Source organism: Peromyscus leucopus, chromosome 3 (genome assembly GCF_004664715.2).
Source record: "Peromyscus leucopus breed LL Stock chromosome 3, UCI_PerLeu_2.1, whole genome shotgun sequence".
Lineage (NCBI taxonomy): Eukaryota > Metazoa > Chordata > Mammalia > Rodentia > Cricetidae > Peromyscus > Peromyscus leucopus.
Genome location: NC_051065.1, coordinates 49,409,968 through 49,425,424, shown reverse-complemented (window position 1 = coordinate 49,425,424; position 15,457 = coordinate 49,409,968). Strand labels below are relative to the sequence as shown.

The following is a 15,457-nucleotide window of genomic DNA, read 5'->3' as shown; positions in this document are numbered from 1 at the left end:
TCTTACTCCTTTTGATTGCAAAGTATAACCCTCTTGGATGAATGTGGTGGCATGGTGGTGCATACCTGTAATCCCAGCACACAGGAATCTGAAGTAGAAGGACCCGCAGACTTGAGGCTAGATTAGGCTATATAGAGTTTGGAACCAGCCTAAGTTACATAGTGAGTCCTCATCCCCCAAAAACAAACAAAGCAAGTGTGGTGGTTCATATCTCTAATCTTAGCATTCATTAGAATATCTAGTTCAAAGCCAGCCTGGCCTGCAGTGTAAGACTGCCTCAGAACAAAACAAAGTCGAAGCAGTTTTCTCCTTTAAATGCTGTGAAATTGAGGAAGTACTGTAAATATGTTCATAAGATAAAGTTATAAAACAGTGTAAAATTACACAAGCTGGTTTGTAGTCTCTCCTGATATAGTCAACTAAAAAATTATGTCATTTACTAGCTAGCTATATGCCAGGCTCTGTGTTAAGAAATTTGCCTTAGTTTATCTGATCTGTATTAGGTTTTCATTGTTGTCAGAAAATACTTGAGAAACAGTTTAAAAGAAGAAAGATTTATTTTGACTCATGGATTCAGAAGTTTTAGCACCTGGTCTACTGGCCCCATTGCTGTGGGCCTGTGGTTAAGGCAGAACATCATGATGACTGAAAGATACAAAGGGTCATGGTAGAGAAAAGCTGCTTACTGCAAGGTTGGCAAACAAAATAAGTTGACAGGACAGGTCCAGATGTAAGATCTTCCCTTCAAAGAACCCATTTCTTTGAACTAGGTCTCACCTACTGATTTCTATAACCTAACAGTACCATCAAATTAAGAATCTGTCATTAGGGGCTGGAGAGATGGCTAAGGTTACTTGCCCCTCTTCTAGGAAAATTTTCAGTTCCCATCAGCCACATTGAGCTGTAACAACTGCTTGTAACTCCCAGCTCCATGGGATCCAACACCTTCTGGCTTCCACAGGTATCCACGTGCATGGAGTATACATGTACACATTTAAAAAAAAAAATTGTAGATTATTATCCATTGATTGGATAATAGCCCTTATGATCCAGTTAGCTCTGGACGATTAGATATACCAGTTGGTGACCAGATCATCAGCACATTAACTTTTGGGGGACATTTTATACCTAATGACATTTATATTGCTATTCCTGTCTTTCAAATGATAGATTAAACTAAGGGAGGACATATAACTTTCCCATGGTTGCACAGACAGTGAATGGATAGAACCATAGTTAATACAACTCAAATCATAATTTAAAATATATTTGCTATTATATATGCACCCCTGAAGTGTTTGGAATTCTTTGTTTATTGAGCACTATCACTGTACTGGCAAATGTAAGGAGTTAGTTATATAAGATTATAATCTGGGACTGGATCATTTGGAAGTTGGAGAGATGGCTTGGCAATTTAAAAGCAACACCCACATGGTGGCTCACAGGTATCCATATCTCCAGTTCTGGTGATCCAGCCTCTTCTGACTTCAGACTCGCACATGGTTAACATACACGCACATAGCATACACACATGCAGACAAACACACACTTTTAAAAAAAGGAATATAATAATTTTGAGACTGGAGAGATAGTTTAGTGATTAAGAACATGTATTGCTCTTCCAGAGGACCTGAGTCCAGTCGCCAGCACACACACATTAGGTAAATATCAATTTCCTATGACTCCAGTTCCAGGGGATCCAATGCATCTAGCCTGCTGAGTCATGCACACCCAGATTCACATGTGTACACACACACACACACACACACACACACACACACACACACACAAATAATTTTTAAAGAATATAATTCATGTAAATGGATAACAAAAAAGCCTTGGTTGTTGTTGTTATTTGTTTTTTTCTGTTGTTGTTCTAGTTCAGGAAATGGTTTCTGGAGAATTGTTTTTGTGATAAGCACACAGTTTCAGTCTCCAGAAGTATATTCTTTTCTAAGTACATACTTTTTTCTAAGCAGAATTCTATAGAGTTTTTTTGCTGGGAGGAGATGAGGATCCACAAGTACATGGCTTGTTTTTATAGAAGTGAAAGTCAGAACTCAAGAAGAATGTCATTTACCAGCATATTGTGCCAGCATAAAAACTTTATATAGTCATTTCTCTAAAAGTAGATATTCTTTTTTTAGGTCCCGCTCACATAGCAAGAATCCCAAAAGGTAGGTACTGTAGAAGATGGATAAAATAGTGAAGCTGTGTTTTTCAAATGTGGTTTTTAGGTTATATATCTTGTCAATTTCAGTGAGATCAATAAAAATTATTACTGACTGAGTTAGCAGTGGTGGCACACACCTTTATTCCCAGCACTTGGGAGGCAGACGCCAGGTGTGACTCTCAGTTTGAGGCCAGCCTGGTCTACAGAGTGAGTTGCAGAACAGCCAGAGCTACACAGAGAAACCCTGTCTTGGAAAGAAAAGTTATCATTGACTTTTTGCTAGTTCAGATTTGAGCTTTTTTCTTTCTTTGTTTTTCCTTAAATGAATTGGTTTAATTCAAAGTGATAGAGAATTCAGAGTCCTACAAAGACGAAACTGCAGGCTCTGGTAGGATTTCAGACTGGGTTTACTTTAAATTTACAGCTGAGCTAGCAATTGCTGAGTACTAGAGACGATGTATTAGTTATGTATTTACTGCAAAAGTTTATTACAATATACATCAGCATCTGGGATAACACTTCATTCTTGCTGTAGGTGGCAAAGATGTTATGGCAGGGAATCCAGATGTTTAAATAAGAATGGAAGAGGGTCACCATCATCTCAGATATGAGGAATCTCTTAATTTTTACCAGATTTCTTATTTCCACTTGTGGCCAGGGGTCCATTCCCCATGGTCTTGGCTTTTAGCTCCCCGAGTTTCTTCTGCTCTTTTGGTTTTTTGAGACAGGGTTTCTCTGTGTAGCTTTGGCACCTTTCCTGGATCTTACTCTGTAGACCAGGCTAGTCTCAAACTCACAGAGATCCGCCTGCCTCTGCCTCCCAAGTGCTGGGATTAAAGGCGTGCACCACTGCTGCCGCCGCCGCCGCCGCCACCACCACCACCACCACCGCCGCCACCACCACCACCACTACTACTACTACTGCCCAGGTCTTCTGCTCATTTTGTTTCTGCTTGAGAGCCTTATCTTCCTTGTCAATCTCCTTGGCCTGCTTCTTGGGCTGTTTCAGGGGCTTCTTTTGCCACCTTCTCAGCCTGACATGGCACCTACAGACAGCTGAGCTATTTCTTTAAGGATCTTCTAGAAATTCAGTAAATATATGACAGATTTTTTTTTAAATTTTTATTTTATGTGGTGTTTTACCTGCATGTATGTCTATGTGAGGGTGTCAGATCTTGGAGTTACACATAGTTGTGAGCTGTTCATGTAAGGCTGGATATTGAACCAGGGTTGTCTGGAAGAGCAGCCAGTGCTCTTAACTGCTGAGCCATCTTTCCAGCCCAGGATTTACTTTCTTTTTTTAAAGTCAATTTGAAAAAAATAAATCAATTTGAGTGGTCCATTTAAGAGACAATGTCTTAACATACATGTTGGAAATACAAATAGGTTTGCCAGCTAGCTGGGGATTTTGTTGTTATTGTGTGGGTTTTGTTTGATTTTGTTTTTGAGACTGTGTAGCCCTGCTTGGCTCCAGTTTGTCTTCTGGCACTGTTAGGAAGGATTACAGGCATGTGTCAACATACCTAGTTAATTGTTTTTCCAGGCAGGGTCTTGCTTGAATTCATTATCCTCCTACCTCTATATTCCTTAACAATGAGATTACAGCTGTGTACCACTACATCTGGCACTGTATCCTTAGTGGAGTGTCTATGTATGTGATTCTACGTACCTTGAGATAGTTGTTTATATTTGTTGTCACACAATAATACTTCCCCCATTGACTTTGTGTAATACACCCCTTAGAGTTTCCTGGTTTGAATGATAAAATACTGATCTTCATGTTTGTCAAACTGTAGTGTTGCTTTTCTTTACTCATTTCATTGTAGCCACGCAGGTTTCTTCTGTTGTGCCTTCAACATGTTGAACTTGCTCTCATTCCAGGACTTTATACCTGGGTGCTATTCACTATGGTGGCTGATTTGCTTCTTTTTTTTTTTTTTTTCAGTCTTTGCTCATATGCCATCCTGTCAGAAAATCCTTTCCTGCCTGCATTATGTAAACTATTCCTACCCGTTTCTCCATTTACTTATTTTTTTACTAGAGGTAGATCTCTAGAGACTTGTTTCTAGATTATAATCTCCAACAGTTCAGGGACTTGATTTTATTTTAATATTCCATTTCCCTTGTAACTAAAAAGGTGCAATGGGCTAGGTACCTAGTAAGTATATTTTGCATGAATAATTATTATCTAGACATTTTAAAGTTGCATTAAATTATATATTAAATGAAATAGGTTAACTAGGTCAAAATGAGTGGTTAAAAATACCATTTGATAAACTTCTTTTGAGTAGGTTTTTATTTAATTTTTCTTTTAGATTATTTTGTCTGTCTGTATGTATATATACCACGTGTATGCCTAGTACCCATGGAATTTAGAAAAGGGTGTCCAGATCACCCAGAACTGGAATTACAAATGGTTGTGAGCCACCATGTTGATGTTAGGAATTGAACCTGGGTTTTCTTTGAGAGCAGCCAGTGCTCTCCATCATTAAGCCACTTCTCTAATCTCTGTTTTACTTTGGAGACAGTGTGTCACTGTGTAGCCCTGTCTGGTCTGGTCTCATGTAGACAAGATGAATCTCAGACTCATAGCAGTCTGCCTATCTGTCCCTCCCAAGTGCCAATTAAGACATGTACCATCATTCCTGTTGCTTTCTCATCTCATGAGATAGGTAGGTAGGTAGGTAGGTAGGTAGGTAGGTAGGTAGGTAGGTAGGTAGGTAGAGAGATCCAGACAGACTGACAGATACATAGGTAAATAGGTTGACCTTTCTCTCATGATGGATGTATGGGCAGACAGATAGACAGCCTTCCTGTGTCCCTTTTTAGAAACATGTTCTTCAAAGCCAGGTGTCATAGCACATTCCTATAACCTCAGTATTTGCCTGTAATTCCAGTGCTCAAGAGGCAGAAGCAGGAGATCCAGGAGTTCAAATCAAGGTCATCCACAGCTACACAGAGCAAGTTTGAGGCCACCATTGGCTATATGAGAAATAACTGTGTTTAGTTGAAGAAACTATTTAATTGTGGTTAGACATGAAGTGTATAATATATACCTTTATTTGACTATAATACAGACTGGAGCTAAGTGTTTTTAAAATTCTTCTATAGGAGATAGAGAGATGACTCAGTTCTTAAGGGCATTTGTTCTTGTAGAAGACCCAGCTTCTATTCCCAGCAACCACATGGCAGATCATAGCAGTCCCTAATTCCAGCTATTGGGGATCCAGTGCTCTCTTGACCTTGGTGTATACCAGGCATGCATATAGTGCACAGACATTCAAGCAAAGCACTCCTACACATACAAATGAAATGAATATATATACATATACATATATGTGTGTGTGTGTATGTGTGTGTATTTTTTTTTTTTTTTAATGAAAATTCTTCTGTAGCCAGGTGTGGTAGCTTACACCTTCAGTTTCAGCACTTGGGAGCCAGAGGCAGGCAGATCTCTGAGAGTCCAAGACCAGCCTGGTACATGGTGAGATTATCAAATTAAAAAACAAAATGCCCTAAAATATTAATTTAAAAACAAACCATCACACAATTATTATACTTTTGAAGTTATGAGAAAATAACATTATGGTAATTTGAAACGTTTTTAACCATACTTTTGAGGTACAATTTATATGCCATAAGATTTGTCCATTTTATGTTTGTGAGGAGCTGTTTGCAAAAATATCAACACAATCCAGCCTAAAACATTTTGATGTTTTTTTTTTTTGTTTTTTTGTTTTTTTGTATTTTTGACATGTGCTATAGTGTCCTAGGCTGCCCATGAACTTACGATCTTCTTACTTCCTCCACCTAAATGCTGAGATTACAGAATGCGTCACCCACATCACCCCTTCTCTCACTCTTAAAGTGACTTTAAACAAACAGTATACTTTTCATCTTCTTGTGTTCCCTCACGTTTCTGTTCTTTCCATGCTATGTCCATCCTCATTACATACACACATACATCACCACACACATACATGTTTTGGTAAAATGCCCAAATTATATTTGTTTACATTGTAATTTTTGGCTTACTAGGGGCATTCAAAAATTCAGTGGTCAAAATATAATTCAAATAAAGGATGGTTTATCCATAAATATTCTTTATTATCATTCCTTCTTTATTTCATACGCATCTGATACATTTAATTTCTTTCCTTGTTTTTGTTTTTGTTTTTTGGTGGGCAGGGCTTGGTTTTTTTGGTGGTGGTGGTTTTGTAAGATTTATTTTTATTTGTGAGTATATGCCATGTGTGTAGAGGGAATGGCCTTGGAAGCCAGAAAAGCATGTTAGGTTCCCTGGAACTAGAATTATAAGTGATTGTAAGCCTCCTCATATACATGTTGGGAATTGAACTCGGTTTTAGAAGAGCAGCATGTATTGTTGAGCCATCTCTTTAGCCCCCCCTATATTTCTTAAGTATGCAAAAAAAAATCTAAAAATTGAGGTGAAGTGGTAATACTGATTGTTGCCTTTGTTTTTCTTTCATATTCCTGATACAGCTTTAAAAATTTTTTTTTTAAGTATGAGTGCTTTGTCTACATGTATGCCTGAATGCCAGACGAGGGTATTAGATCCTATTATAGATGGTTGTGAGCTACCATCTGGTTGTTGGATATTAAACTCATAAGGACCTTTGGAAGAGCAGCCTGTGCTCTTAACAGCTAAGCCATCTCTCCAGCCCCTGATACAGCTTATTTAGAGTCTCACTATGTGTATGTAGTCCTGGCTGGCCTCAAATTCAATGTGCCACCACAATTTCTCCTGATTGATCTTTTTTTATTACTATTTTTATGTGTGTATGTGTTTTGCTTGTACCTGTGTATGTGTGAGTGTGTGTGTGTGTATGTGTGGTGTGAAGGTCAGAAGAGTGCTTTGGTATTGTCTTCTATAGCCCTTGTCTGAATCTGGGGTTTGTGGTTTATCAGCCAACCCTCCTTCCTCTGCCCTCAGCTGGGTTTATAGGTGTGTGCTGAGATCCACTTTCTACCTTTTATCCATTTAGCTTTTTTTTTTTCTGTTTAATAGTAAGGGTGGATCCTATTAGCTCCTTGGGTGTTAAGCAAGTTTTGTATCACTGAGCAACAGTTGTAGTGAGTTTATTTCTGTCCTGCCTGCCAGCGCCCAAATAACCACATGGAGACTTACTAATTATGAAAGCTTGACCAATAGCTTAGGATTGTTTTTAGCTAGCTCTCATAACTTAAATTAACCCATTTCTATTAATCTACATGCCACCCTAGGCTTGTTTACCTCACCTCGGTACTGCTCATCCTGCTTTCCTAGTTCCTCTGTGTTCCCTTATTTCTGCCCCTTCTTCTTCCCAGTGTCCTCTGTGACTGGAAATCCTGCCTATCTATAGCTTTTTATTAAACCAGTCAGAGTGATACATCTTCACGGCGTACAAAAAGATGATTCCACATTTCCCCCTTTTTGTCTAAATAAAAAGGAAAGGTTTTAACTCTTAACACAATAAAATTATATTCAATAAGAACAATTATCAGATTAAGAATTACACATTCCAGGGGTTGGGGATTTACTCAATGGTAGAATGCAAGGCCCTGGGTTTGGTTCTCAGCTCTGGGGGGAAAAAATTAAGAATTACATGTTCCAAACTTTTATACCTAAACCGTTTTTTTTAATCATAACTTGTATTGCCATCCTGAAAATATCTTTTTAGATCTTAAAACATCTTTTTAGATAAACAACTTAGGCTTTTATGTTTCTCAACCTATATATTTTACATCTCTTTGGTAAGTTTTTTTGTTTTTGTTTTTTTTAAATTAGGTAACAAAGAAATCTGTAACTATAACTGTCTTGTCTTCAACTCCATTAGACACCCAAAAAGGATAAAATAGTACTTGAGTCATCAGATAGTGTAGAGCAAACAACTTCCAAAACTATAGAAATGACAGAGACATCTGGCTACCTGTACAGTCACCCAAGGTTCCTCTTAACATTGAGGCATCCATCTTTGGCCTGCAGGAATTTTGAAGGACTGTCTTACCTTGTCTTGGCAAAGTTTGTTATTCACTTCCTATTGTGTCCTGCTTGTCCAGTTTGAACAGCATACTGTTCAGCAAAGGCAATTTTGTCACAAAGAAAGCAAACTATATGGAGGTTCTTCAATGCTCATCATTCTTTTTTTTTTGAGACAGGGTTTCTCTGTGTAGCTTTGCGCCTTTCCTGGACTTCACTCTGTAGACCAGGCTGGCCTCTAACTCACAGAAATCCGCCTGCCTCTGTCTCCGAGTGCTGGGAATAATGGCGTGCGCCACCACCCGGCGCTCATCATCTTTTTATGAAGTAGATGGGTGCTGCCAGGAGCAGACGTGTCTCATTGTTGTGAAAAGCCTTATGTTATTAAAACAGATCTTTGCAGTGTTTGAAGACCATCTATTTAAAATATATGTCTGTTTGACCTTGAAAACATTTGTAACATAACTTTAAGTTTGATTGTTAGAGATGAATAACTACTAACCTGTATTTCTTTAATATCCTAAATAGCTTTCAAAGACCAAAACTTTACATAACCTTTTACAATGAACTGCATAAAGTACAGTACTTTAAAAAAGAGTAGAAACATACACAGTATGACAAAAATAACCCTAAATTTGTATCAATATACAAAGATCCATACCAATGTAAAATATCTGAGATCAGTAATTGTTTAAAAGTAGATTCAATAATCCATCCTTTTATCATTTCTATATTATATCTCCCTTTCCCCTTTTACTACATCCCTAGTTAACTGACATAAATTTATACAGTATTGGTATTTCTGGGAATTGGTGCTGTAGTTTTTTTATTTTGAAGTTCTAGTATCTAGTCATTAATATACTAGCAGTGTATTTCCATTGTTCATGTAGTTTGTTTAGAATAGAATTGCAATCTAAACTGAAGAGTTAACTTCGCAGTCTTGGCAAGATGGCCCAGTTGGTTAAAGTACCTGCCACCTAGCCTGATAACCTGAGTTCATTTCCTGGGATTCACATTGTGGAGAGACTCTCAACAAAAGTTTGTCCTCTAATCTCTCCTTATGTCCTGTGATATGCCCATGAGTACATACATCACTTTGTTTGTTTGGTAATTTTTTTGTTTTGTTTTGTTTTGTTTTTTTCAAGACAGGGTTTCTCTGTGTTACTCTGGCTTTCCTGGAACTCACTCTGTAGATCAGACTGTAGGCTATCCTTGAACTTAGATCTGCCTGCCTCTGCCTCCCAAGTGCTGGGTTTAAAGGCACACACCATCATTTCCTGGCCACACATCACTGAAAAAGGAAAAAAAGGAAACCAGCTTCTTCTTAAAGAAAAACTTGTAGCACTAAGAGTGAAATAAATTATTTTCATGTAGATCTAGATCCAGAGAGCATCGCAGACACCGATCTCGCTCCATGTCACGAGAACGCAAGAGGAGGACTCGATCCAAGTCTCGGGAGAAACGACATCGCCACAGGTCCCGTTCCAGTAGCCGAAGCCGCAGCCGCAGCCACCAGAGAAGTCGACACAGCTCTAGAGATAGGAGCAGAGAGCGATCCAAGAGGAGGTACTGAAGTGCCGATCAGAGGATGAGGAGCTACCTTTATGTCTAGCCTTTTGTTTACTTATGTTACTTATGCTTAGATTATTGGTTTGAAACTTGCACCTGGTATTGATATGTACTCAGTTGTAGGTGTATGCATTTTTTCTGATTGTATGGGTAGTTCATGCAGAGTTCCGTGTGAGCCAGAGTGAGAAATTGGAGCCAGTATGTGCAGAGGTTATTGCTTTTCTTTATTTGGGATGTTGGGGAGGTGGGAGGGATGCTGATAAACCTACTTTACAGGCAAATAATTTTAGGTACTCATGAGGTTTTGGGAATTTTTGTTTGTTTTTCAATATGTATTAACAAATTAGGGGCTCTGTGAAGTCCTTTCATTAAAAGAATTATTTAGCTTTGTTTGCCTGTTTTCCAAACTTGGAGCTGGTGCACTTCTAAAGAGCAAACATATTCTACTGTGTTGTTTAATCTGCAGTATAAAACATACATTTTTGTGTTCATCTTTAGTGTGATGGGAAGATTCTGAGTTTTGAGAAGCTACAGCACTTCTTAGTATAGCAGGAAACCTCAAAATATGCAATGAGAGCAGACTAAGGGTTAGAATGTAGTGGAGCTGTTAAACTCCCAAAACTCAGGTCACATGATAATCCTATGGAACATAAATTATTCTTAAAATTACTTTTTCCCTCAACAACCATGCTTAGGTTTATGTAGGAGAAACACTTCGAGTGTGCCTAGTTACTAGTCTTAGGCTTTCTGTGGCTTACTCCACATAAAAGTTCATAGTTGAATCCACAGAGAGCTGGCAGAATCTTTGTTTTAGGCTGAATTACCCATTCTCTGAAATCATAATAGGCTTCCAATCAGTATTTTATTTGATATATTTCTGTCCTTGTTCTAAGTAGCCCTTGAAGTGATTCTAACTAGTTTATTTGGGGGGGGGATGTTTTGGGGGGAATGGTCGGGGAGACAAGGTCTTATGTAGCCCAAACTGGCCTCAGATTCATAATCCTTTTTTCTCAGCTTCCTCTTGAGTGCTGGGATTATAGGCGTATAACACTGTGCCTGGCTTTAAGAATTATTTAACTTTCTTCTGTGCTAGGCTTAGTTTTAAAAGTAGCAAAGAAATAATAGTGTATGTAAACAACCATATTCATGTTGCTATAAGGCATTTTCTGTGTGGGAACATACTTGACCACAGATTATAAAGAGCTAAACTGGATATCATAGGGCAAATTATATAAATCTAGATAGTGAAAATTTCATAATGATTTTTAAAAATGGTTTCAGATAATGGTTCAGTCTTGAATAAATGGTTGTAATTAAACAAGTAGGAAAATACCTGTAGGTCTCTTTCTCACATTTTGAAACTGGAATTTAGAGGCTGTCCTCAGTGCAGTGTTCAGAAATAAACATTTTCTTAATGATCTTGATGATTTGAAATCTGCACACTAATCTGAGAATTGTGTAGCTAGGTGGTAAAGGATCTAGATGATTCTGTGTTGACCTGCCCAGCTGTCATTTTTTTGGTGTTTATCTTACATGTCTATTGGTGGTGGAAATGGGAGGGTCGGGTGGGGAGTCGTGTCCTATCATTGTGTCATCTTGATGCTTCCTGCACTTGTGAAGTTTATTTACATAGGAAAACTTCCCACCATACTCAGCATGTTCAAAAGAGGATTATTTTTGTAAAACTATTAAAATTTTGCTTTTTCAAGAGTATTTCATATCTTAGAATTCAAATTACTTTTAAAACAACATTGTTTTTAACAAAAAAGCAAGTAGTTGTTACTTGTTATTTCATATATATAAAACATCAAATTATTGGTATATATGTGAGTTTAGTTTTTGATGGTAAAGAGAGTCCATTGAAAAGTCTTGACATTTTGCTGTTTTATTGCCCTTGCTGTGAAGTACTGGTCTCTGCTACAAGTGAGTTATCTATATGAACCTTGTCTTGGCAACAGTTCCCACAGGTCAGTGAAGACCTTCAGCAGCCTTGTGCTTTTTCGGGTGTTCTGTCAGGTAGTCGTTGCCCAATAATTTAATTATATCCTGTTGTTTTTCTCTGTTTCATTAAATAGTTAATATTTGACTTATTAGGCTTTCATTAGCAACACATAAGAAACTGTCTGCATGTAGAGTATTTGTGATCTTGTACAAACATGAATTCCTATCTTTACTTTTCAGTTACTATCACTGACCTCAGGGACTTGCCAGCATCTAATGTCATTGTTCTATTGATCATTTCTATCATCATTAATAGAGGCTTTGGAGATGGCTTGTGTAGACTTGGAATGTGACTTTTTTGTCTTTTAAGCATATTATTTTTTAAATGCTTATTAAGCAAGAGCTCCTGTAATGCTAAGTAAGACTCTAGGGCTGAGTCAGGAGGCTTGCCACAAATTAAGGCCAGTTTGGGCTAGGGAGAAAGACCTTGATTCAGAAAACAAAACAAAAGGGGGAAAAGGCTTATAAAATCTCAAGTAGTATGCTCTAAATTGGTTTTAATTTTTCAAACTTTTATTTTAATCATCTGTGTTACCATATCTTTGTATTATGACAAAGCACTTGAAAACAATTTATGAAAGGATTTTTTTATCTCACGTTTTCTGAGATTTCAGTTCATGGCCACTTTTGAATTGCTTCTGGGCCCATGCCTAGTGAACCAGAATGCCAGGGCAGGTAGCCTGTAATGGAGTAAAGTGGTTCACCTTTTGACAGAAGAAAGAGAGAACAAGGTGTTAGGCACAAGATAGAGTAAGATTCTCCTCTTTTGACTTGTTTCGTCCTGCCAGAATCCACCTCATAATGGCTGGTTAGTTATGAACTTAGAGTGGGTTAATTCATTGATTGTACCATCTTCATGACCTCATCAGTTTTCTGTAGCACCACCCACCAGTTTCAAGTCAACAGTACATGAGCCTTTTGAACTGTTTTATATCTAAACTACAATGTTCTCCTTATCTATATTTTTAAAACTGGTTACAGTAGTATTTTTATCTTGCCTTATGTTTTTCTGAAAGTATTGCTTTTTCAGGGCTAGTAGCATTTTTAAACTCCCAACTCTTAACAAAAAAAGTATTATGTAGGACTTGGCAGTGCCTCTGATCATAATTTTAAACCTTGGTTGAGATAAATTATGTATAAACATTCTGTATCACCTGTAAAGAACAAAATAAATGTAATATTTGTTGTTAATTCATTATAGGTGTTGAAAGTGTATATTCTATGCTAACCAATATAGTTAGATCCTATGTAATGTCTTTGCGTTTTTGTTGGTTTTTTTCAATTTGCATTTCTGATACGAGGGTGTTTTGTTTATGTACCTTTTTTTGAAGATGGGTATGAGAATAGAGATAGTAGTATTAGGAGCAGTTAGTATTTTATTATGGTATAATCAGTTTTTGATACCTTCCATTTTGGTTTTAATGAATTCACTCAAGTAAAGCAGATTTTTGGATTAGCAAATGGTTATTTAAAGCCATAGTATTGAGTAATTCTGTTACCTAGGTTTGCAAAGTGCTGCCTATAGAACAAATGTGGCTGGAGCCTGTTTTTGTACAGCCAGCAAGCTATGGATGGTTCTGCATTTTTACAGTTTCAAAGTTGATAGAAAAGACAGACTCTTACATCCTGAGATTGTGTGTGATTTACAACACTTCAAATCCTTATTGTCAGACCATTTGGCCCAAAGGATAAGACCTCTGTACTAATTCATTGATTTCCATCCAATTTGGAATCTGATACTTTTCACTTTTAAAAGCTAAATATTACCTATACATTATTTTTATATTAAATGTCTCTTTATTAATTGGAGAAACTTCATGGTTATCTCCAAAATACTAAAGACTATTTATAGGTCATGTTTAGTTTAGCCTTCTTTACCTGTAGCTCTTTGTTGCCACCAATGTTGTTTTGGTGCGCCCCCCCCCCCCATCCACTATTGTAGTGCCAGACACTCTTCTCAGATGTGTTCTAATCTATTTCTTCAGCTATCAGAAACTTAATATTGATCCTATTCTTTCATTGGATTTTGGGTGTCCCAACATATTTTGCTCCTTAAATTAATATTTTTCAGATCCTCAAAAGAAAGATTCAGAGACCAAGACTTAGCATCCCGTGACAGAGACAGGAGTTCAAGAGACAGATCACCTCGTGACCGAGATCGAAAAGATAAGAAGCGGTCCTATGAGAGCGCTAATGGCAGATCAGAAGACAGGAGGAGCTCTGAAGAGCGGGAAGCAGGGGAGATCTAATTAGCTCTGTATATACATACCTTCAGTCCTTAAGCTTCCTGTGGAGCTAACCTGCTGTTGTCTAGTTTACAGTCCTTCAGGGTGACACTTCTAGATACTGATCCAGGCTAGATGAATACATATTTAGTATCTAATGATCTGAACTGAACCTGTTTTCCTTGATAAAGCCTAAACTACATCCATAGTTTCTGGTGAACCTATACTACAATTCTGAACGTAAAGTACAGTACAGTTTTATATAATAAGACACTGATCTCTAGTCTTTCAAGTAGGAGTGATAGTGAATGAATTGTGTTAATTAATGCTTGCAGTTTTTGAACATTTGTAAAATACTGTCTTCCTTTGTATTCCAAACAGCAGCAGCTTTGGGGAATTTTTCTTTATAATTCTTCTTCCTTTGACTTTTGTATCTCCCAATACCTGTGCCTCCAACTGTAAGAGAAAAGGGGCAGGGAAGCAATATAACTTGTGTTCTAAGGTTCTGGTCACCTCAGTTACTAGTTGATTACAGTTGAGCAGTTCTACGGGATTGTGTGCTGGAGAAACTTATACAGGGCTCTTTTGTTTGGGCCGAATAAGAGTTGGAAGTTGAACAGCTGTTTCATTACTTTTGCTTTTTTATTGAAAATTTGAAATCAGACTTGTCTTGATTTTTCTGTTCTACTAAATTGCTATGTTCAGTATATTGAGGGGGATGGGGCAGGGACTGTTTCATAATAAGCACTTGTTTTATTTTGTGTGTGAGTGTGGAGTATAAAGGCTATCTTTACTCTTATTGTAAAAAATAATAATAAAATGAGAAGAAACAATCATCACCACCATCATTACACTGTACCTTGTTTAGTAAGTTGTCACTAGAACTATTTGCTGTGGTATTTTCCTCTATTCTGTAACATCCTTAACAGTGCCTTACTGTACAAGGCACCAAAGGAAGGAAATATAGAACTGTGGATTTCAGATGAACTGTTGCTCCACCCAATTCTCTTGTTGGCTATACTCCACTACTTCAGAGCTGTGTTTAACAGCTTCTGTAAGGAAAGATTGGACCTGTAGAAGTAACTAAGTCTCTTGTTTGTATTTCTTAATTGACAAGCCTGAATAAAATCAATATGTAACCAATATAACGAAACCAACAGTTTCTGCATTAAAGAGCTAATTGCCTGCTAATAATTACCTAGTAGTTCACAAATACCTTTTGTCCTTCTAGAATATAGGAAAAAAAATAATATATTAACTAGTAAAATTGTATATATAAGATCACTTTTTGTGGCCTAAGGGTGTGGTCTCATGTAGTTCAAGCTGACCTAGAATTCACTCTGTAGCTGAGACTGACCTTAGACTCCTGACCCTGTGCCTTTGCCTCAGTGCCAAGATTATAGATGTGTACAACCAAACCCAGTTTAGATCACTTTTCAAAAACCTTTTTTGGAGGCAGGGCAGTTCCCAAAATTTGGTGATAGTAATTTGGCCCTTTGTGCCCATCTA

General features: G+C 37.5%; 1 protein-coding gene across 20 annotated transcripts in view; it reads left to right on the top strand.

Annotated features, from left to right (window-relative positions):
- LOC114706825 (putative RNA-binding protein Luc7-like 2) overlaps positions 1-15,096 on the top strand; it is a 62,922-nt gene extending 47,826 nt beyond the window's left edge. For 17 of the 20 annotated variants that reach the window (XM_028889320.2, XM_028889328.2, XM_028889323.2 and 14 more), the window contains 3 exons: positions 2,148-2,177; positions 9,528-9,719; positions 13,795-15,096. In XM_028889320.2, the coding sequence (XP_028745153.1) occupies positions 2,148-2,177; positions 9,528-9,719; positions 13,795-13,972 (400 nt within the window). In that variant the 3' untranslated portion in view covers positions 13,973-15,096. The remainder of the gene's footprint in view (positions 1-2,147; positions 2,178-9,527; positions 9,720-13,794) is intronic. The other 3 variants (XM_028889324.2, XM_028889325.2, XM_037203638.1) reach the window with 1 other exon arrangement.
- The last annotated feature ends 361 nt before the right edge of the window (positions 15,097-15,457 follow it).